The sequence below is a fragment of the Oncorhynchus kisutch genome, linkage group LG5 (genome assembly GCF_002021735.2).
Source record: "Oncorhynchus kisutch isolate 150728-3 linkage group LG5, Okis_V2, whole genome shotgun sequence".
Classification (NCBI taxonomy): Eukaryota; Metazoa; Chordata; class Actinopteri; order Salmoniformes; family Salmonidae; genus Oncorhynchus; species Oncorhynchus kisutch.
In genome coordinates this window covers 63,657,782-63,677,781 of record NC_034178.2, presented here as the reverse complement: position 1 = coordinate 63,677,781, position 20,000 = coordinate 63,657,782, and the positions used below count along the sequence as shown (strand labels likewise).

The following is a 20,000-nucleotide window of genomic DNA, read 5'->3' as shown; positions in this document are numbered from 1 at the left end:
ATATACACACTGTGAATGTGTATATATATACACACTGTGAATGTGTGTATGTGTGTATATACACACAGTGTGTGTATGTGTGTATATATTTATGTGTGTGTATATATATATATATATATATATATATATTATATGTGTGTATATATATATATATATATACGGTGTATATATATATATACATACAGTATATATATATATATACACACACTGTGAATGTGTATATATCTCAAATAAAAAATATATTTAGTTTAACACTTTTTTGGGTTACATGATTCTACATGATGTGTTATTTCATTGTTTTGATGTCTTCATCATTACTCAACAATGTAGAAAATAGTAAAAAATATGGAATGGAATGAGTAGTTGTGTCTAAACTTTTGTCTGTTACAGTATGCATTACAAATAAATTAAACCTTGTATTACGTTGCCCCCCCCCCAACTGTTGTTTTCAGGAAGCACGACGACAACAGGCGCTTCACCTGCCCAGAACAGGGCTGTGGAAAGTCCTTCACCCGGGCAGAGCACCTCAAGGGCCACAGCATCACCCACCTGGGCACCAAGCCCTTTGAGTGCCATGTAGATGGTAGGCATCACTCATTTGTGCCACTGTCACTTTTCTTTAGTGTCTGGTCATTTTATACATGTAGGGTTAATGGAAACCTTTTTACTGTATTGTAGGCTGCAGTGCCAAGTTCTCAGCGAGGAGCAGTCTGTATATCCACTCAAAGAAACACAAGCAGGATGTGGGCAGCCTGAGGACCAGTTGCCCTGTGGCCAACTGCAGCAAGCACTTCTCCTCCCGCAGTAGCCTGAAGAGCCACATGCTCAAACACCACCACCCCAACCCCGGTACGGAACACACACGCACACACTTCCTCAAGAAACACATGCTCAAATACCCCCACTTCCTGTGTAATGACTCTCTCTCCTCCAATCAGATGTGCTGAGCCAGCTGGAGGTCACTCCCACCCTGACCCCCAGCAGCGAGCTTGTCCGCGCCTCGACCACCACAGGAACCGGCTCTGGGGGCGACCAGCTGGCCCACCTGGACCTCAGCTCCCTGTTTTCTGCTGTGCCCGGGGGTCCTGTGCCTGTAGGCACCCGCAGCACAGGGCCTGTGGGTGCCTTCTCCATGGACCCGTCACTGGTCAGCTCGGGAATCGTCGCCATCGACCCTGCTTTGGTTGGCTCAGCCCTGTGCACGTCCGAGCATGGCGCCACTGTGGCCAAAGCTTCCTTGGAACCGCTCATCCGGCTCAGGCCGGGGAAGACATGGTCGAGGGAGTCCTCCCTTTTCGGGGCACCCTCCACCTGGAAGACGTGCAGACGGTCACCCCCTAGGCTCCCTTACAGTCCTCACCATGCAGGCTGCTAGCTCCACCGTGGACCACCACATCGTCAGCTCCTCCAGTGCACTGTACCCCGAGCCCTCCCCCTCAACCCTGGCCGTGCCCTCAACCCTGGCTGGAGGGAGCAGGCCGAGGCTGGACTGTGTGGAGGTGCTGGGGCAGCACGAGGCGGACAAGGTGCTGACCCAGTTTAAGGTCCATGGCAGCGGCAGCACGTTCAGCCCGCAGAAGGACGCCGTGCTCAGCCACATCTCAGCCTACTCCTTCCTGGTGAGTGCCTTACTAAACGAACGCTCTGGTGAGTGGCTTACTAAACGAACTCTCTGGTGAGTGGCTTACTAAACGAACGCTGTGGTGAGTGGCTTACTAAACGAACGCTGTGGTGAGTGGCTTACTAAACGAACGCTGTGGTGAGTGGCTTACTAAACGAACGCTGTGGTGAGGGGCTTACTAAACGAACGCTCTGGTGAGGGGCTTACTAAACGAACGCTCTGGTGAGTGGCTTACTAAACGAACGCTCTGGTGAGTGGCTTACTAAACGAACGCTCTGGTGAGTGGCTTACTAAACGAATTCTCTGGTGAGTGGCTTACTAAACGAACTCTCTGGTGAGTGGCTTACTAAAGAACGCTGTGGTGAGTGGCTTACTAAATGAACGCTGTGGTGAGTGGCTTACTAAACGAACGCTCTGGTGAGTGGCTTACTAAACGAACGCTGTGGTGAGGGGCTTACTAAACGAACGCTGTGGTGAGGGGCTTACTAAACGAACGCTCTGGTGAGTGGCTTACTAAACGAACTCTCTGGTGAGTGGCTTACTAAACGAACTCTCTGGTGAGTGGCTTACTAAACGAACTCTCTGGTGAGTGGCTTACTAAAGAACGCTGTGGTGAGTGGCTTACTAAATGAACGCTGTGGTGAGTGGCTTACTAAACGAACGCTGTGGTGAGTGGCTTACTAAACGAACGCTCTGGTGAGTGGCTTACTAAAGAACGCTGTGGTGAGGGGCTTACTAAATGAACGCTGTGGTGAGTGGCTTACTAAACGAACACTCTGGTGAGTGGCTTACTAAACAAACGCTCTGGTGAGTGGCTTACTAAACGAACGCTCTGGTGAGTGGCTTACTAAACGAACGCTCTGGTGAGTGGCTTACTAAACGAACTCTCTGGTGAGTGACTTACTAAACGAACGCTGTGGTGAGTGGCTTACTAAACGAACGCTCTGGTGAGTGGCTTACTAAACGAACGCTGTGGTGAGTGGCTTACTAAACGAACGCTCTGGTGAGTGGCTTACTAAAGAACGCTGTGGTGAGGGGCTTACTAAATGAACGCTGTGGTGAGTGGCTTACTAAACGAACGCTCTGGTGAGTGGCTTACTAAACAAACGCTCTGGTGAGTGGCTTACTAAACGAACGCTCTGGTGAGTGGCTTACTAAACGAACGCTCTGGTGAGTGGCTTACTAAACGAACGCTCTGGTGAGTGGCTTACTAAACGAACTCTCTGGTGAGTGGCTTACTAAACGAACGCTGTGGTGAGTGGCTTACTAAACGAACGCTCTGGTGAGTGGCTTACTAAACGAATGCTGTGGTGAGTGGCTTACTAAACGAACGCTGTGGTGAGTGGCTTACTAAACGAACCCTGTGGTGAGTGGCTTACTAGAGAACGCTGTGGTGAGTGGCTTACTAAACGAACTCTCTGGTGAGTGGCTTACTAAACGAACGCTGTGGTGAGTGGCTTACTAAACGAACGCTCTGGTGAGTGGCTTACTAAACGAACGCTGTGGTGAGTGGCTTACTAAATGAACGCTGTGGTGAGTGGCTTACTAAACGAACGCTCTGGTGAGTGGCTTACTAAACGAACGCTGTGGTGAGTGGCTTACTAAACGGACGCTGTGGTGAGTGGCTTACTAAACGAACGCTCTGGTGAGTGGCTTACTAAACGAACGCTCTGATGAGTGGCTTACTAAACGAACGCTCTGATTACAAGTTGCCCTTCAAAGCACTGACGAGTGGTCTATACACATAATTAAATTAGAACAGTATCATATTTGATCTGTTTTTGGAATGTGCAGTCTCAGTAGTGTATAACCACAGATCTAGGGTCAGATCTCCCTACCCCAAACCCATTTGACATTGATCCATTTGAGGTCTGACATCCGTTGAGACGCGATGTTGTTGTTTTGTGAGTCACTGCATATTTTTATGTGTCTGTCTTGTAGGAGAGTAGTGGTTCAACGCGGACCGACGACAGAGCCATCCAGCTGGCCAAGAAGAGGAAACAGAGCAGCCCCACCTGCTCAGGTACATTATAACATACACTCAACTCCGTTATGGGTCTAGTGGAGAACAGGAAACAGAGCGGCCCCACCTGCTCAGGTACATTATAACACACACTCAACTCCGTTATGGGTCTAGTGGAGAAGAGGAAACAGAGCGGCCCCACCTGCTCAGGTACATTATAACACACACTCAACTCCGTTATGGGTCTAGTGGAGAACAGGAAACGGAGCGGCCCCACCTGCTCAGGTACATTATAACACACACTCAACTCCGTTATGGGTCTAGTGGAGAAGAGGAAACAGAGCGGCCCCACCTGCTCAGGTACATTATAACACACACTCAACTCTGTTATGGGTCTAGTGGAGAACAGGAACAATTTCTTTGTTGGTTGCATATTGGGCTCCCGAGTGGCGCAGCGGTTTAAGGCACTGCATCTCAGCGCAAGAGGCGCTACAGTCCCTGGTTCGAATCCAGGCTGTATCACATTCGGCCATGATTGGGAGTCCCATGGGACGGCGCACACTTGGCCCAGCGTCGTCCGGGTTTGGCCGGGGTAGGCTGTCGTTGTAAATAAGAATTTGTTCTAAACTGACTTGCCTAGTTAAATAAAAATAAATAAAAGCAACATCAAGCTAGCATTTGTTTTGTTTTCTAGCAGTGCTTGTGGAAACTGATTGAACCTGAATTCAAAAGCTGTTTTTGTTGTCATTGTCTTCACAGCAAGTTCAGGATATTGCCAGAGGAAGAGTAAAGGCGGGAAGGCCAGCTGTGCCTCAGTGCCAATGGTTCCCACAAGCACCCGTTTTGTTGAAGGTTCTGCAGCAGCCATCCGTGACCCTGTCACAGGGGCCCAGTATGTTCAGATACAGCTCCTGCAGTTGAGAAGGTTCTCTAACAGCAACATTTAGAATGCTGTTAAAAAATATAAAAAAATCAGCATTTCTTTCTATAAAGCACAGAGCAGAATGCCAAGGTGAAAACATGTATTACAGGCCAAAATAAGTTTGTGCGTGTGTGTCCGCTGACAGGGGCCACCTGGCTATATGGAGTTTTTTTTAGTATCCATGCATCTGACCTTTTGAATGTAATGTGATTTATGGATTCATATAAAGTATTTGTCTGTGTCAGGATGACCCCGCCAGTGAAGGGGACCTAGCCTCTCAGCTGAGCTCCCAGCCTTCCAGCTGAGCTCCTAGCCTTCCAGCTGAGCTCCCAGCCTTCCAGCTGAGCTCCTAGCCTTCCAGCTGAGCTCCCAACCTTCCAGCTGAGCACCTAGCCTTCCAGCTGAGCTCCCAGCCTTCCAGCTGAGCTCCTAGCCTTCCAGCTGAGCTCCTAGCCTTCCAGCTGAGCTCCCAGCCTTCCAGCTGAGCTCCCAGCCTTCCAGCTGAGCTCCCAGCCTTCCAGCTCCCATTCCCAGCTGACCGTGGACCTGCCAGTCAACATCCTAAAGTTGAGAACTCCCCATGAAATCATAAAGGGTCATTTCTTAGCACCGTTTCTTATACAGATGTAGAAAATCAACATTTTGAATATATCTAGACACTGATATGGTGCTGGACATCCATTAATGTGAGGTTTTAAAGTGGTGAAGAGTCTCTTTTTAACTGGACAAAACAATGTCTCCTCCATAGGTAGTCAGATATGTAGTGAGCTGCCAGTTTAATTGAAAACCACTGCAATCCTGAAATGGAGATGTTTTAAAAATAAAGATGGAAGAGATTTATGCTAAGCTTTTTAATTAGGTCTGTATTTGAATGTAAGCAATTGAGGTGTGTTTGCCTGTACTGTAATTGAGGTGTGTTTGCCTGTACTGTAATTGAGGTGTGTTTGCCTGTACTGTAATTGAGGTGTGTTTGCCTGTACTGTAATTGAGGTGTGTTTGCCTGTACTGTAATTGGGGTGTGTTTGCCTGTACTGTAATTGAGGTGTGTTTGCCTGTACTGTAATTGAGGTGTATTTGCCTGTACTGTAATTGGGGTGTGTTTGCCTGTACTGTAATTGAGGTGTATTTGCCTGTACTGTAATTGGGGTGTGTTTGCCTGTACTGTAATTGGGGTGTGTTTGCCTGTACTGTAATTGGGGTGTGTTTGCCTGTACTGTAATTGAGGTGTGTTTGCCTGTACTATAATTGGGGTGTATTTGCCTGTACTATAATTGGGGTGTATTTGCCTGTACTGTAATTGAGGTGTATTTGCTTGTACTATAATTGAGGTGTATTTGCCTGTACTGTAATTGAGGTGTGTTTGCCTGTACTATAATTGGGGTGTATTTGCCTGTACTATAATTGGGGTGTATTTGCCTGTACTATAATTGGGGTGTATTTGCCTGTACTGTAATTGAGGTGTATTTGCCTGTACTGTAATTGAGGTGTGTTTGCCTGTACTATAATTGGGGTGTATTTGCCTGTACTGTAATTGGGGTGTGTTTGCCTGTACTGTAATTGAGGTGTATTTGCCTGTACTGTAATTGAGGTGTGTTCGCCTGTACTGTAATTGGGGTGTATTTGCCTGTACTATAATTGGGGTGTATTTGCCTGTACTGTAATTGGGGTGTGTTTGCCTGTACTGTAATTGAGGTGTATTTGCCTGTACTGTAATTGAGGTGTGTTTGCCTGTACTGTAATTGAGGTGTGTTTGCCTGTACTGTAATTTAGGTGTATTTGCCTGTACTGTAATTGAGGTGTATTTGCCTGTACTGTAATTGAGGTGTGTTTGCCTGTACTATAATTGGGGTGTATTTGCCTGTACTGTAATTGGGGTGTGTTTGCCTGTACTGTAATTGGGGTGTGTTCGCCTGTACTGTAATTGGGGTGTATTTGCCTGTACTGTTATTGGGGTGTATTTGCCTGTACTGTAATTGGGGTGTATTTGCCTGTACTGTAATTGAAGTAGAACTAAATGAGTCATTTCTGTCTGCCTTTCCTCAGGAACCTCCTGCTATGACGGAGGAAGACAATGGCTTGGACAACTCCCAGTTTACAGGAAGCACCATCAACCTGCAGGACCTGGAGTGAGAGGGAGGGGGTATGAAAAGGTTGTGTACATCTGGGTTGGGATGAAGTGGAAGCCAGAACCAAATGCACCTTGGGAAGAATTGAATGATAAATTAAATGAACATTTACATTTTGGGACTTTTTTTCTTCTCACTATTTACTGTATTTCTGAAATCTTGTTTGTACCACAATCATGATTGCGAGAAAGACACGCTGTCTGTCTTTTTAAAGAGAGACTGTCGTTTTGCACATCCAGTAGGTCCCTCGTGTCTCTTGTCAAACTGTGACGTCTTGTCAGTCTCAGCTACGTTGCCAAGTTCTAGACACTCATACACTGTGCTGTTGTCTGAGCTTCTGTCTAATAATGCCTTACAGACATGATGTACTATAGTCATCCATTTAGCAGACGCTTTCTGTTTGTTAGACTTATGTAGCTTTAACTTTTTGGTGGTGGGCAGGGTAAGATATATTTTTCTACAGCTGTGTCATATGAGCTACGTAGGAATGAGACGTATGCGTTCCATGTTCAAAATGTTGCCGGTCCACTTGTTTATAATATCTGTAATGCTTATCTATATGTGACAACTTCCATCTAGTTATTTATTAGCCTTGTTTTACAAAATAGCTGAATCCAATCGCCAGGAGATTAAATAAAAGATTGAAGCAAAATTCTACATTTATTTTGTACAATAAGCCTAGTTTTGTGTTATGACTTCATACTGATTTATGAGCACAGGTTCGTGCCGTCGGGGACATATTCGTGGGCTACACTCGGCCTTGTCTCAGGATAGTAAGTTGGTGGTTGAAGTTATCCCTCTAGTGGTGTGGGGGCTGTGCTTTGGCAAAGTGGGTGGGGTTATATCCTGCCTGTTTGGCCCTGTGCAGGGGTATCGTCGGACGGGCCACAGTGTCTCCCGACCCCTCCTGTCTCAGCCTCCGGTATTTATGCTGCAATAGTTTGTGTCGGTGGGCTAGGGTCAGTCTGTTATCTTATCTGGTGTCCTGTGTGAATTTAAGTATGCTCTCTAATTCTCTTTCTCTTGGAGGGCCTGAGCCCTAGGACCATGCCTCAGGACTACCTGGCCTGATGACTCCTTTCTGTCCCCAGTCCATCTGGTCGTGCTGCGGCTCCATTATTATTTGACCCTGCTGGTCATCTATGAACATTTGAACATCTTGGCCATGTTCTGTTATAATCTCCACCCGGCACAGCCAGATTAGGACTGGCCACCCCTCATAGCCTGGTTCCTCTCTAGGTTTCTTCCTAGGTCCTGGCCTTTCTAGGGAGTTTTCCCTAGCCACTGTGCTTCTACACCTGTATTGCTTGCTGTTTGGGATTTTTTAAATGTAATTTAAATTTATTTTACCCCGTTTTCTCCCCAATTTTTATGGTATCCAATTGTTTTAGTAGCTACTATCTTGTCTCATCGCTACAACTCTTGTACGGGCTCGGGAGAGACGAAGGTTGAAATTCATGCATCCTCCGATACACAACACAACCAAGCCGCACTACTTCTTAACACAGCGCGCATCCAACCCGTAAGCAAGCTGCACCAATGTGTCGGAGGAAACACCGTGCACCTGGCAACCTTGGTTAGCGCGCACTGCGCCCGGCCCGCCACAGGAGTCGCTGGTGCGCGATGAGACAAGGACATCCCTACCGGCCAACCCCTCCCTAACCCGGGGGACACTAGGCCAATTGTGTGTCGCCCCACAGACCTCCCGGTCGCGGCCGGTTACGACAGAGCCTGGGCGCGAACCCAGAGTCTCTGGTGGCACAGTTTAACCACTGCTCCACCCGGGAGGCCCCCTGTTTGGGATTTTATGCTGGGTTTCTGTACAGCACTTTGACATCAGCTGATGTAAGAAGGGCTTTATAAATAAATGTGATTTTATATCTGGCTCTCCTGTTTTCACTGTTATATAGATTTTAGGTTACTATTGAATTACCCAAAGAGGCTAGAGTAGTCAGTCCATATAACTGCTATTCACATATAAGGTAATAGATGAATATGTGTAAGAATAAAACGTAAGAATAATATGGTATGGCAAAATATTGTAATTTAAATCTGGTATGTTAAAATAATCTAATTCTATAAAATGTGTGGGGAGAGCGCTGTCCATCTGCCTCAAAGCCCTCCACCAAAACAAAGTCCACGTGCTCCACACCGCCTCAAAAAAACCTCCATCCAGTCCCAAAGAAGTAGGACCTATCCCATCATGTGACATTACCAGTGCCCAATAGGGTCATTGTAAAAGCCATACTTATACCCGTCATACCCAATTATTAAAAAAGTCAGTATTTACAGTGACTCAGTCACAGCCCCACAATAGGCCAAAACAGAGATGAAAGGAGTTCCGGTCAGTTGTGGCGTATGGGGCCGTGTTGTGACTTGGCCCTTTACGTGAAGAAGTAGAGCTGCTCCTCTTTCTCCTTGTCTGAGATGTCATACACCTGACTGGTCTTCAGCTTGCGGGCAGGGCGCTGTGATCTAGCCATCAGTTTCTTGCCAGTCTGGAGAAAAAGGCCTTATGTTAGCATCAGCAAATAAAGAGAACACAATGGTATGGTTTCTTTAGTACAATTATATGAAATTAACTCATGACATTTATCAAATTTTATTGTACTAGAACAGCCCACTTGGTAATTTAACCAATGGCTTAGTTATGCAATATCTCAGTTAGCCTATAGGCATCTAATGACAATGTAATGTTACACAATGATTTTCGGGCAGAAATTGGCACATAATTTTGGACTATAGGATTGTAATGGTGTAGTATTGAGGCAGATTGTGTGACTGACTGTTTTCTTGACGTCAGCCTGGGCTCTCTCCAGAGCCCTCTTCAGCCTCTCTTCCTGGTGCTGCTTGTCCTGATGCATCTTCTCATCACGCAGCCTGGGGAAGGGAAGGAGGAAGTGATTATAAGGGGGAAAGAGAAGGGTAGATTAATCTAAACAACTAGATAGGCTTCAAACTAAAAAATAAATAATCTGCTCTGGTACTCAGCACATGGAACATGAAATGTAACAGGGCCCAAGTCCAATTGCACAGACCTGAGTTTCTTCCTCTGCATCAACTAACCACGTTCATGAACTAACCAAAGGCAACTAGGCAAAGTTCAAAGCCTAAGGACCTAGAGATTTAAATGGAATAGGGCCAAAGTGACTAGCCTATATGACGGTCCTACGAGGCTGCGTGCCAGCTCTTGCGTACCTGAACCTCCTCTCCTTTTCCTTGGCCCTCTCGGCCAGCACCAGCCGCTCCTTGGGGACGATCTCCACCTTCTCCAGCAGCTCGTCCAGGCGGCTCTCGATGGCCTTCAGCATCTGCAGCGTGCTCAGGTTGGCCTCGCTGTCGCCCACGCAGCCCCGGTACACCTCCTCTACCTTAACGCCCAGGGAGTCAAACATACCCTCCTTCAGAGTAGAGGGAGAGAGAGGAGAAAGAACAAGAGAGTGAAATATCTGTGTGAGCTAAGGCCAATGACTGGCACACTACTGGTATTAGCATGTCCTCTGATTCTCTGCGTAACTCCCAGTGACCTCTCCCATTTCCTGCTTTGGGTAAAAGTTGTCCGTAGTCACAGATCTAGGATCTGCTTACTTTCCCAAAATCCTACCATCAACCATGTACTCTAAACTGACCTTAGATCAACTTTTTTTCCTACCTGGTCGTCCGACTTGTACTTCCCAAAGTTGAAGAGGCGGGCCCTCAGCTCCAGCTCGGCAGCCCGTTCCCTCTCCCTCTGGATGGTGTGGGTCATGATGTCTATCTGCTGGGTCAGCTGGTTGGTCTCCACCTCCCTTCAGAGAGGGGGATGTGTGCACACAAATAGAAACAAATGCAAGTGAGGAAAGAGAGAAGGAACTATAGAGGGTAGAGTGTTGACATAAAACCTTGGTCTTGTCAATGTCATTTCTCGTCGTCCTTTTTATAAGTGAAGTCCGACTGTACGAGCACCCACATTACGTAGAGATCAACTCTGCTATACCATTTTTTTTATTTTACCTTTATCCTGGCAAGTCAGTTAAGAACAAATTCTTATTTTCAATGACGGCCTAGGAACAGTGGGTTAATTTCCTGTTCAGGGGCAGAACAACAGATTTGTACCTTGTCAGCTCGGGGGTTTGAACTCACAACCTTCCGGTTACTAGTCCAACGCTCTAACCACTAGGCTACCCTGCCGCCCCTACCATTGAGTTCTAGCCTATCTACAATAACTATGGTAGTCTACATTCACTTTCAACTTGGCCCTCACTTCCCTCTCTATCTACCTCTGACTTCTAACCCCTGCAGACTTTTCTTACATCTTCTTGCGATTGTAGTCCATGACCTGTCGGAACTCCTCCTGGGCGTCTTCGGTCTCCCTGGAGTTCTGGATCAGAGAGAGGTTCTGCTCTTCCAGCTCTGTCAGCAGCTCCAGCAGCTGCCTGGGGTCCCTGAAATACAGCTCTGGGTCCTCCTGCAAGGGCAACAAACACCACATACAGGTGACAGACTTATTTCGGGGTAAGTGGAAAACTAAAGGTAAAGTTTATAAAACATTTAAGAGAAAGATATCCTTTAACAGAAAGCTAGCTAGCCTAAATGCGAGTAGTGGGGTTTGAGTTCAGCATTGTCAGATTTGGGGCTGGTTTTCCCAGTAGTGGGGTTTGAGTTCAGCATTGTCAGATTTGGGGCTGGTTTTCCCAGTAGTGGGGTTTGAGTTCAGCATTGTCAGATTTGGGGCTGGTTTTCCCAGTAGTGGGGTTTGAGTTCAGCATTGTCAGATTTGGGGCTGGTTTTCCCAGTAGTGGGGTTTGAGTTCAGCATTGTCAGATTTGGGGCTGGTTTTCCCAGTAGTGGGGTTTGAGTTCAGCATTGTCAGATTTGGGGCTGGTTTTCCCAGTAGTGGGGTTTGAGTTCAGCATTGCCAGATTTGGGGCTGGTTTTCCCAGTAGTGGGGTTTGAGTTCAGCATTGCCAGATTTGGGGCTGGTTTTCCCAGTAGTGGGGTTTGAGTTCAGCATTGTCAGATTTGGGGCTGGTTTTCCCAGTAGTGGGGTTTGAGTTCAGCATTGCCAGATTTGGGGCTGGTTTTCCCAGTAGTGGGGTTTGAGTTCAGCATTGTCAGATTTGGGGCTGGTTTTCCCAGTAGTGGGGTTTGAGTTCAGCATTGCCAGATTTGGGGCTGGTTTTCCCAGTAGTGGGGTTTGAGTTCAGCATTGTCAGATTTGGGGCTGGTTTTCCCAGTAGTGGGGTTTGAGTTCAGCATTGTCAGATTTGGGGCTGGTTTTCCCAGTAGTGGGGTTTGAGTTCAGCATTGTCAGATTTGGGGCTGGTTTTCCCAGTAGTGGGGTTTGAGTTCAGCATTGTCAGATTTGGGGCTGGTTTTCCCAGTAGTGGGGTTTGAGTTCAGCATTGCCAGATTTGGGGCTGGTTTTCCCAGTAGTGGGGTTTGAGTTCAGCATTGTCAGATTTGGGGCTGGTTTTCCCAGTAGTGGGGTTTGAGTTCAGCATTGTCAGATTTGGGGCTGGTTTTCCCAGTAGTGGGGTTTGAGTTCAGCATTGTCAGATTTGGGGCTGGTTTTCCCAGTAGTGGGGTTTGAGTTCAGCATTGTCAGATTTGGGGCTGGTTTTCCCAGTAGTGGGGTTTGAGTTCAGCATTGTCAGATTTGGGGCTGGTTTTCCCAGTAGTGGGGTTTGAGTTCAGCATTGTCAGATTTGGGGCTGGTTTTCCCAGTAGTGGGGTTTGAGTTCAGCATTGTCAGATTTGGGGCTGGTTTTCCCAGTAGTGGGGTTTGAGTTCAGCATTGTCAGATTTGGGGCTGGTTTTCCCAGTAGTGGGGTTTGAGTTCAGCATTGTCAGATTTGGGGCTGGTTTTCCCAGTAGTGGGGTTTGAGTTCAGCATTGTCAGATTTGGGGCTGGTTTTCCCAGTAGTGGGGTTTGAGTTCAGCATTGTCAGATTTGGGGCTGGTTTTCCCAGTAGTGGGGTTTGAGTTCAGCATTGCCAGATTTGGGGCTGGTTTTCCCAGTAGTGGGGTTTGAGTTCAGCATTGCCAGATTTGGGGCTGGTTTTCCCAGTAGTGGGGTTTGAGTTCAGCATTGTCAGATTTGGGGCTGGTTTTCCCAGTAGTGGGGTTTGAGTTCAGCATTGTCAGATTTGGGGCTGGTTTTCCCAGATTAATCCTAGTCATGCTCTCTTAAAGATAAAGGTTCAAGTTGGAACCAAATAAGGTTTCTAAGAGCGAATCCATATTGGGAACCATTTTAGGTTCTCTGAAGAAACTTAAATTAGATGGTTATGTGAAGAACCATTCAAAACTCCAGGTAGAAACAAAAACCAGCAATGTTTCGGCCTTCTAGAACTGGAATTGAATAGTCCTGCTGTAGGGTCTTGCTTCTTATTTGTCTATTTCCCAGGGTGCCTTTCAAGTGAGTTTTAGAGTTACGAGTACCACCCATGACTGTGTTTGCTAGTGACAGAGACACTGTTGTTGCATAAATTCATTTTCATTACTGTGGTCTTCACCAAGTGAAATACTAAGTGAGTAAGAGGAGAGTAAGATACTATATGAGACTACTTAAAGGATTTAAACTAGAACAATCATTTCAGTAACTGGTGCAATAAGTCCAAGTAACAGATTGGATTAGTTTAGAAAAGTCTTATTTATATTTGAGTAGCATAAGATTAATTGATTAATTAATGTACATGCAAAAACCAATATTGAAACAAGCAATTCTAAGAATCAACCTGCAATAGAGCATGCTTGGAAAATTGATAATGATGGGAGTGGTTTTGGTCCAACTCTGGTTATTAACATCAACACGGGGGTTCTTTTACACCACTGAGAGTCAATTGAACTCTTTGCAGTATTAATTCATTAATACTTTACACCGAAAAAGCAACAGTAGTTATCAGTGGCCAATTTGCTGTGTGCTAGGAAAGGGAGACATCAACAGGCTTCCGTACATTTCAAGAATTCTGAAAAACCGTAGATGCCACGCCAAGAAAACAGATACTTTCAAAGGTTAATTATCGGGCAAGTGTTCTCCAAGGAACATTAAGAGCTGAGGAAGAACCATTTAAGAACCTTCACCTTTTTCAGTGTGGAGTAGATATTTTAAGCAGACCTGGGTTCAAATACATGTGTATTTGAGTATCTGGTATTCAATTTTAGTATTTTGAAATACACAGCCCAAAACTACTTTTATTTGATTATTTAAATGGTTATGTGTTAAAAACCAAATAGTCTACCAAATTATATATGAGAGTATTATCAAATACTTATTTCAAATACTATTTTAAAATACCTGGGTTAAATGCATGGGAGTGTATTTGAGTCAGTGTATTAGTGTTTTCAAATACTTGCCAAGTGTATTTCCAAATACAGTAAAATATGCAACTACTTTTATCAAATAAAAGATATCTGAATACTTACTCTGAAAGTAATTGAGCTATTTTAAATAGTATTTCAACTCTCCATTGGGCTTGCTTTTTAAGCCTGGGGCTTAATCTGTGTCCAGAAAAGCAGCCCATTACATGTTCTGTCAAATTCAGGCTGTATTCACATTTTATTCAAACCGTCTCATTCATAACATTCTGGCGTCAGCTTATCGATGGCTGAAATTTGCCAGAAAGCAGTTGTCTTCCAGCGTAATTCTGATCTTCTAAAGTTGAAACTAACCTCATATTCAGAGCTGTCAGTCTTCAGCTCTGCCACAGGGTTCCTGAAAATACAGGAATTCAGCGCTATAGCAACAATTAGAGCATATAACATGGTCATCACTTTTCTTATTTATTTTATTTAACCTTTATTTAGACACGTCAGTTAAGAACAAATTCTTATCATTGTATTAGTCACATGCGCTGAATACAACAATTAGTTAAAGAGCAGCAGTAAAATAACAATTGCGAGAATATATACAGGGGGTACCGGTACAGAGTCAATGTGCGGGGGAACAGGTTAGTCGAAGTAATTGAGGTACATGTAGGTAGAGTTATTAAAGTGATAGATAATAACAGAGTAGCAGTGGTGTAAAGGGGGGGGGGGCAATGCAAATAGTCTGGGTAGCCATTTGAGTATATGTTCAGGAGTCTTATGGCTTGGGGTAGAAGCTGTTAAGAAGCCTCTTGGACTTGGCGCTCCGGTACCGTTTGCCGTGCGGTAGTAGAGAGAACAGTCTATGACTAGGGTGGCTGGAGTCTTTGACAATTTTTAGGGGCTTCCTCTGACACCTCCTGGTATAGAGGTCCTGGATGGCAGGAAGCTTGGACCCAATGATGTACTGGGCCGTACGCACTACCCTCTGTAGTACCTTGCGATCGGAGGCCGAGCAGTTGCCATACCAGGCAGTGATGCAACCAGTCATGCTCTTGATGGTGCAGCTGTAGAACCTTTTGAGGATCTGAGGACCCATGCCAAATCTTTTCAGTCTCCTGAGAGGGCATAGGTTTTGTCTTGCCCTCTTCATGACCATCATGATATGCTTGGACCATGTTAGTTTGTTGGTGATGTGGACACCAAGGAACTTGAAGCTCTCAACCTGCTCCACTACAGCCCTGTTGATGAGAATGGGGGCGTGCTCGGTCCTCCTTTTCCTGTAGTCCACAATCATCTCCTTTGTCTTGATCACGTTGAAGGCGAGGTTGTTGTCCTGGCACCACACGGCCAGGTCACTGACCACCTCCCAATAGGCTGTCTCATAGTTGTCGGTGATCAGGCCTACCACTGTTGTGTCATCGGCAAACATAATGATGGTGTTGGAGTCGTGCCTGGCCGTGCAGTCATGAGTGAACAGAGGTAGTACAGGAGGGGACGGAGCACGCACCCCTGAGGAGTCCTTGTGTTGAGGATCAGCGTGGCGGGTGTGTTGTTAACTACCCTTACCACCCGGGGACGGCCCGTCAGGAAGTCCAGGATCCAGTTGCAGAGGGAGGTGTTTAGTCCCAGGGTCCTTACCTTATTGAAGAGCTTTGAGGGCACTATGGTGTTGAACGCTGAGCTGTGGTCAATGAATAGCATTCTCACATAGGTGTTCCTTTTGTTCAGGTGGGAAAGGGCAGTGTGGAGTGCAATAGAGATGGCATCATCTGTGGATCTGTGGATCTGTTAGGGCGGTATGCAAATTGGAGTGGGTCTAGGGTTTCTGAGATAATGGTGTTGATGTGAGCCATGACCAGGCTTTCAAAGCACTTCATGGCTACAGATGTGAGTGCTACAGGTTGGTAGTCAGTTAGGCAGGTTACCTTAGTGTACTTGGGCACAGGGACTATGTTGGTATTACAGACTCGGACAGGGAGAGGTTTAAAATGTCAGTGAAGACACTTGCCAGTTGGTCAGCGCATGTTCGCAGTACATGTCCTGGTAATCCGCGGCCTTGTGAATGTTGACCTGTTCAAAGGTCTTACTCACATCGGCTGTGGAGAGCGTGATCACACAGTCGTCCAGAACAGCTGGTGCTCTCATGCATGTTTCAGTGTTATTTGCCTCGAAGCGAGCTTAGAAGTAGTTTATCTCGTCTGGTAGGATTGTGTCACTGGGCAGCTCTCGGCTGTACATCCCTTTGTAGTCTGTAATGGTTTGCAAGCCCTGCCATATCCGATGAACGTCGGAGCTGGTGTAGTATGATTCGATCTTAGTCCAGTATTGACACTTTGCCTGTTAGATGATTTGTTGGAGGGCATAGCGGGATTTCTTAAAAGCTTCCTGGTTAGAGTCCCGCTCCTTGAAAGCGGCAGCTCTAGCCTTTAGCTCAGTGCGGATGTTGCCTGTAATCCATGGCTTCTGCTGGTTGGGGTATGTAGTACGCTCACTGTGGGGACGACATCATCGATGCACTTATTGATGAAGCCAATGACTGATGTGGTGTACTCCTCAATGCCATTGGAAGAATTGCGATAAACATATTCCAGTCTGTGATAACAAAACAGTCCTATAGCTTAGCATCTGCTTCATCTGACCACTTTTTTATTGACCGAGTCACTGGTGCTTCCTGCTTTAATTTTAGGTCGATAATCAGGAGGATAGGATTATGGTCAGATTTGAAAAATGAAGGGTGATGGAGAGCTTTGTACATGTCTCTGTGTGTGGAGTAAAGGTTGTCTAGAGTTTTTTCCCTCTGGTTGCACATTTAACATGCTGATAGAAATTTGGTAAAAACAGGTTTAAGTTTCCCAAAATTAAAGTCCCCGGCCACCAGGAGTGTCGCCTCTGGATGAGCGTTTTCCTATTTGCTTATGGCGGAATACAGCTCATTGAGTGCGGTCTTAGTGCCAACATCGGTCTGTGGTGGTATGTAAACAGCTACGAAAAATACATATGAAAACTCTCTAGGTAGATAGAGTATCTCATGATAAGCTGTAGACCACACTAACTCAGGCGAGCAAAACCTTGAGACTTCCTTAGATATCGTGAACCAGCTGTTGTTTACAAATATACATAGTCCGCCCCCCTCGTCTTACCAGACGCTGCTGTTCTATCCTGCTGATACAGCGTATATCCAGCCAGCTGTATGTTGATAATGTTGTCATTCAGCCACGACTCCGTGAAGCATAAGATATTACAGTTTTAATGTCCCTTTGGTAGTTTAATCTTCCTTGCAGGTGATTGCATGTTAGTCGTGGCTGGTGAGTAATCACTGTTCTGATGTCCAGAAGTTATTTTCGGTCATAAGAGACGGTAGCAGCAACATTATGCACAAAATAAGTTTAAAAATAAGTTACAAACAATGCAAAAGAACAAACATAAAAACACAATCGGTTAGAAGCACGTAAAACGTCAGCCATCTTCTCCGGCGCCGTCTTCCACTTATTTACAATGACTTGCACACACACGCATGTGAACACACACACACACCATACACATACATACATACACACAAACACTCACAATTTGTCACTCCGACCTGTCGACTGTCTAGAGGGGGTCCTAGCATCCCGGATAGGTGGCAGCTCTCGGCCCGCAAAGGACTCCTTACTGTCCGTAGCTGTGTGTGTGTGTGTGTGTGTGTGTGTGTGTGTGTGTGTGAGAGAGAGAGAGAGAGAGAGAGAGAGAGAGAGAGAGAGAGAGAGAGAGAGAGAGAGAGAGAGAGAGAGAGAGAGAGAGAGAGAGAGAGAGAGAGAGAGAGAGAGAGAGAGAGAGAGAGAGAGAGAGAGAGAGAGAGAGAGAGAGAGAGAGAGAGAGAGAGAGAGAGAGAGAGAGAGAGAGAGAGAGAGAGAGAGAGAGAGAGAGAGAGAGAGAGAGAGAGAGAGAGAGAGAGAGAGAGAGAGAGAGAGAGAGAGAGAGAGAGAGAGAGAGAGTGAGAGAGAGAGATAGATAGATAGATAGATAGATAGATAGATAGATAGATAGATAGATAGATAGATAGATAGAGACAGAGAAAGAGAGATCAACAAAGATAGACAGAGTTAGAGGGACAGAGTCAGAGGACAGAGTTAGAGGGACAGAGTGAGAGGGACAGAGTGAGAGGGACAGAGTTAGAGGGACAGAGTGAGAGGGACAGAGTTAGAGGGACAGAGTCAGAGGGACAGAGTTAGAGGGACAGAGTGAGAGGGACAGAGTGAGAGGGACAGAGTTAGAGGGACAGAGTTAGAGGGGCAGAGTCAGAAGGACAGAGTTAGAGGGACAGAGTTAGAGGGACAGAGTGAGAGGGACAGAGTTAGAGGGACAGAGTTAGAGGGACAGAGTGAGAGGGACAGAGTGAGAGGGACAGGGACAGAGTGAGAAGGACAGAGTGAGAGGGACAGAGTGAGAGGGACAGAGTGAGAGGGACAGAGTTAGCGAGACAGAGATAGCGAGACAGAGATAGCGAGACAGAGAGAGAGACTTATAAAAAGGTAACTTTAGTGTAGACACAATAGAGTATCACATCCTGTATGTTTTATAACAAACACTAAGAAAGAACACATACTAGTACGTCTTTTCGGAGTAGCCCTCTCATCTTTGTCTTTCTCTTTGGGCTTGTCCTTGGTGGCAGACTTGGTGGCAGACTTGAGTTTAAGTGTCTTAGCCTTGGCCCTATGTGCCTCTTGCCACTCTAGAGGGGACAGCTTGAAGAGGAACTCCTTGTGCATCTTGAACTCCTTTATGATGTCCTCAAACTTAGAGATGTCACTGCAGGGGGAGAGCACGCACGCACACAAACGAACGAAGGCATGAACATGTGCACACACACACATCCTTGAGATATACATGATATACAAGTACATCATGCATTGATGTTATAGTTGATTTACAGCTACAGTTCCAATATTATACTGAGGTAGGAGGCCATGCCCATCTTAGCTGTAATGCTCTGTGTGTTACCCACCTCTTAATGGTCACCATCTTAGCTGTAATGCTCTGTGTGTTACCCACCTCTTAATGCTCACCATCTTAGCTGTAATGCTCTGTGTGTTACCCCACCTCTTAACGCTCACCATCTTAGCTGTAATGCTCTGTGTGTTACCCACCTCTTAATGCTCACCATCTTAGCTGTAATGCTCTGTGTGTTACCCACTTAATGCTCACCATCTTAGCTGTAATGCTCTGTGTGTTACCCACCTCTTAATGCTCACCATCTTAGCTGTAATGCTCTGTGTGTTACCCACCTCTTAAACGCTCACCATCTTAGCTGTAATGCTCTGTGTGTTACCCACCTCTTAATGCTCACCATCTTAGCTGTAATGCTGTGTGTTACCCACCTCTTAATGCTCACCATCTTAGCTGTAATTCTCTGTGTGTTACCCACCTCTTAATGCTCACCATCTTAGCTGTAATGCTCTGTGTGTTACCCACCTCTTAATGCTCACCATCTTAGCTGTCATGCTCTGTGTGTTACCCACCTCTTAATGGTCACCATCTTAGCTGTAATGCTCTGTGTGTTTACCCACCTCTTAATGGTCACCATCTTAGCTGTAATGCTCTGTGTGTTACCCACCTCTTAATTGTCACCATCTTAGCTGTAATGCTCTGTGTGTTACCCACCTCTTAATTGTCACCATCTTAGCTGTAATGCTCTGTGTGTTACCCACCTCTTAATGCTCACCATCCTGGTTGTGATCCTCTTGATCTCAGACATCTTCTCCATTTTCACTTTGGTCTCCAACTCAGCACTGTGCAAAATGGAGACACTATGTGACTTTAAGAAGACAATACATTGGACATACTGTACATCTAACACATTGTTAGTTACACTTTGATGTCCTCCACTGACTTTTCTATAGAGCTCTACGTGTTGGGGTTTGCGTTATAGTTATGTTGTGAGAATGTTATTTGGTTACTTACACTTTGATGGCCTCCACAGAGTTCTTGTCGTTCTCTTTAAGGAATTGGTCAAATATGATGGCGTCGTCCTCTAGGAACTGCTGGGCGTGCGTCAGCTTCCTCTCCTCCGCCGCTGCCACTTTCTCTAGCTGCTCA

At 45.9% G+C, this 20,000-nt stretch overlaps 1 protein-coding gene and 1 pseudogene across 1 annotated transcript in view; one reads left to right on the top strand and one right to left on the bottom strand.

The window, feature by feature from the left end:
* The window catches only part of LOC109891645 (zinc finger protein ZXDC-like), an 11,235-nt pseudogene extending 4,599 nt beyond the window's left edge, over window positions 1-6,636 (top strand).
* Window positions 6,637-8,654: 2,018 nt separating this feature from the next.
* The window catches only part of LOC109891644 (cilia- and flagella-associated protein 100-like), an 11,663-nt gene continuing 317 nt past the window's right edge, over window positions 8,655-20,000 (bottom strand). Inside the window, exons 2-11 of the mRNA XM_031823912.1 lie at window positions 19,866-19,993; window positions 19,613-19,693; window positions 18,511-18,713; window positions 17,490-17,586; window positions 14,286-14,328; window positions 10,925-11,079; window positions 10,285-10,420; window positions 9,831-10,033; window positions 9,419-9,512; window positions 8,655-9,130 (exon numbers count right to left, since the gene is read on the bottom strand). Of these exons, the coding sequence (XP_031679772.1) occupies window positions 9,017-9,130; window positions 9,419-9,512; window positions 9,831-10,033; window positions 10,285-10,420; window positions 10,925-11,079; window positions 14,286-14,328; window positions 17,490-17,586; window positions 18,511-18,713; window positions 19,613-19,693; window positions 19,866-19,993 (1,254 nt within the window). The 3' untranslated portion in view covers window positions 8,655-9,016. The remainder of the gene's footprint in view (window positions 9,131-9,418; window positions 9,513-9,830; window positions 10,034-10,284; window positions 10,421-10,924; window positions 11,080-14,285; window positions 14,329-17,489; window positions 17,587-18,510; window positions 18,714-19,612; window positions 19,694-19,865; window positions 19,994-20,000) is intronic.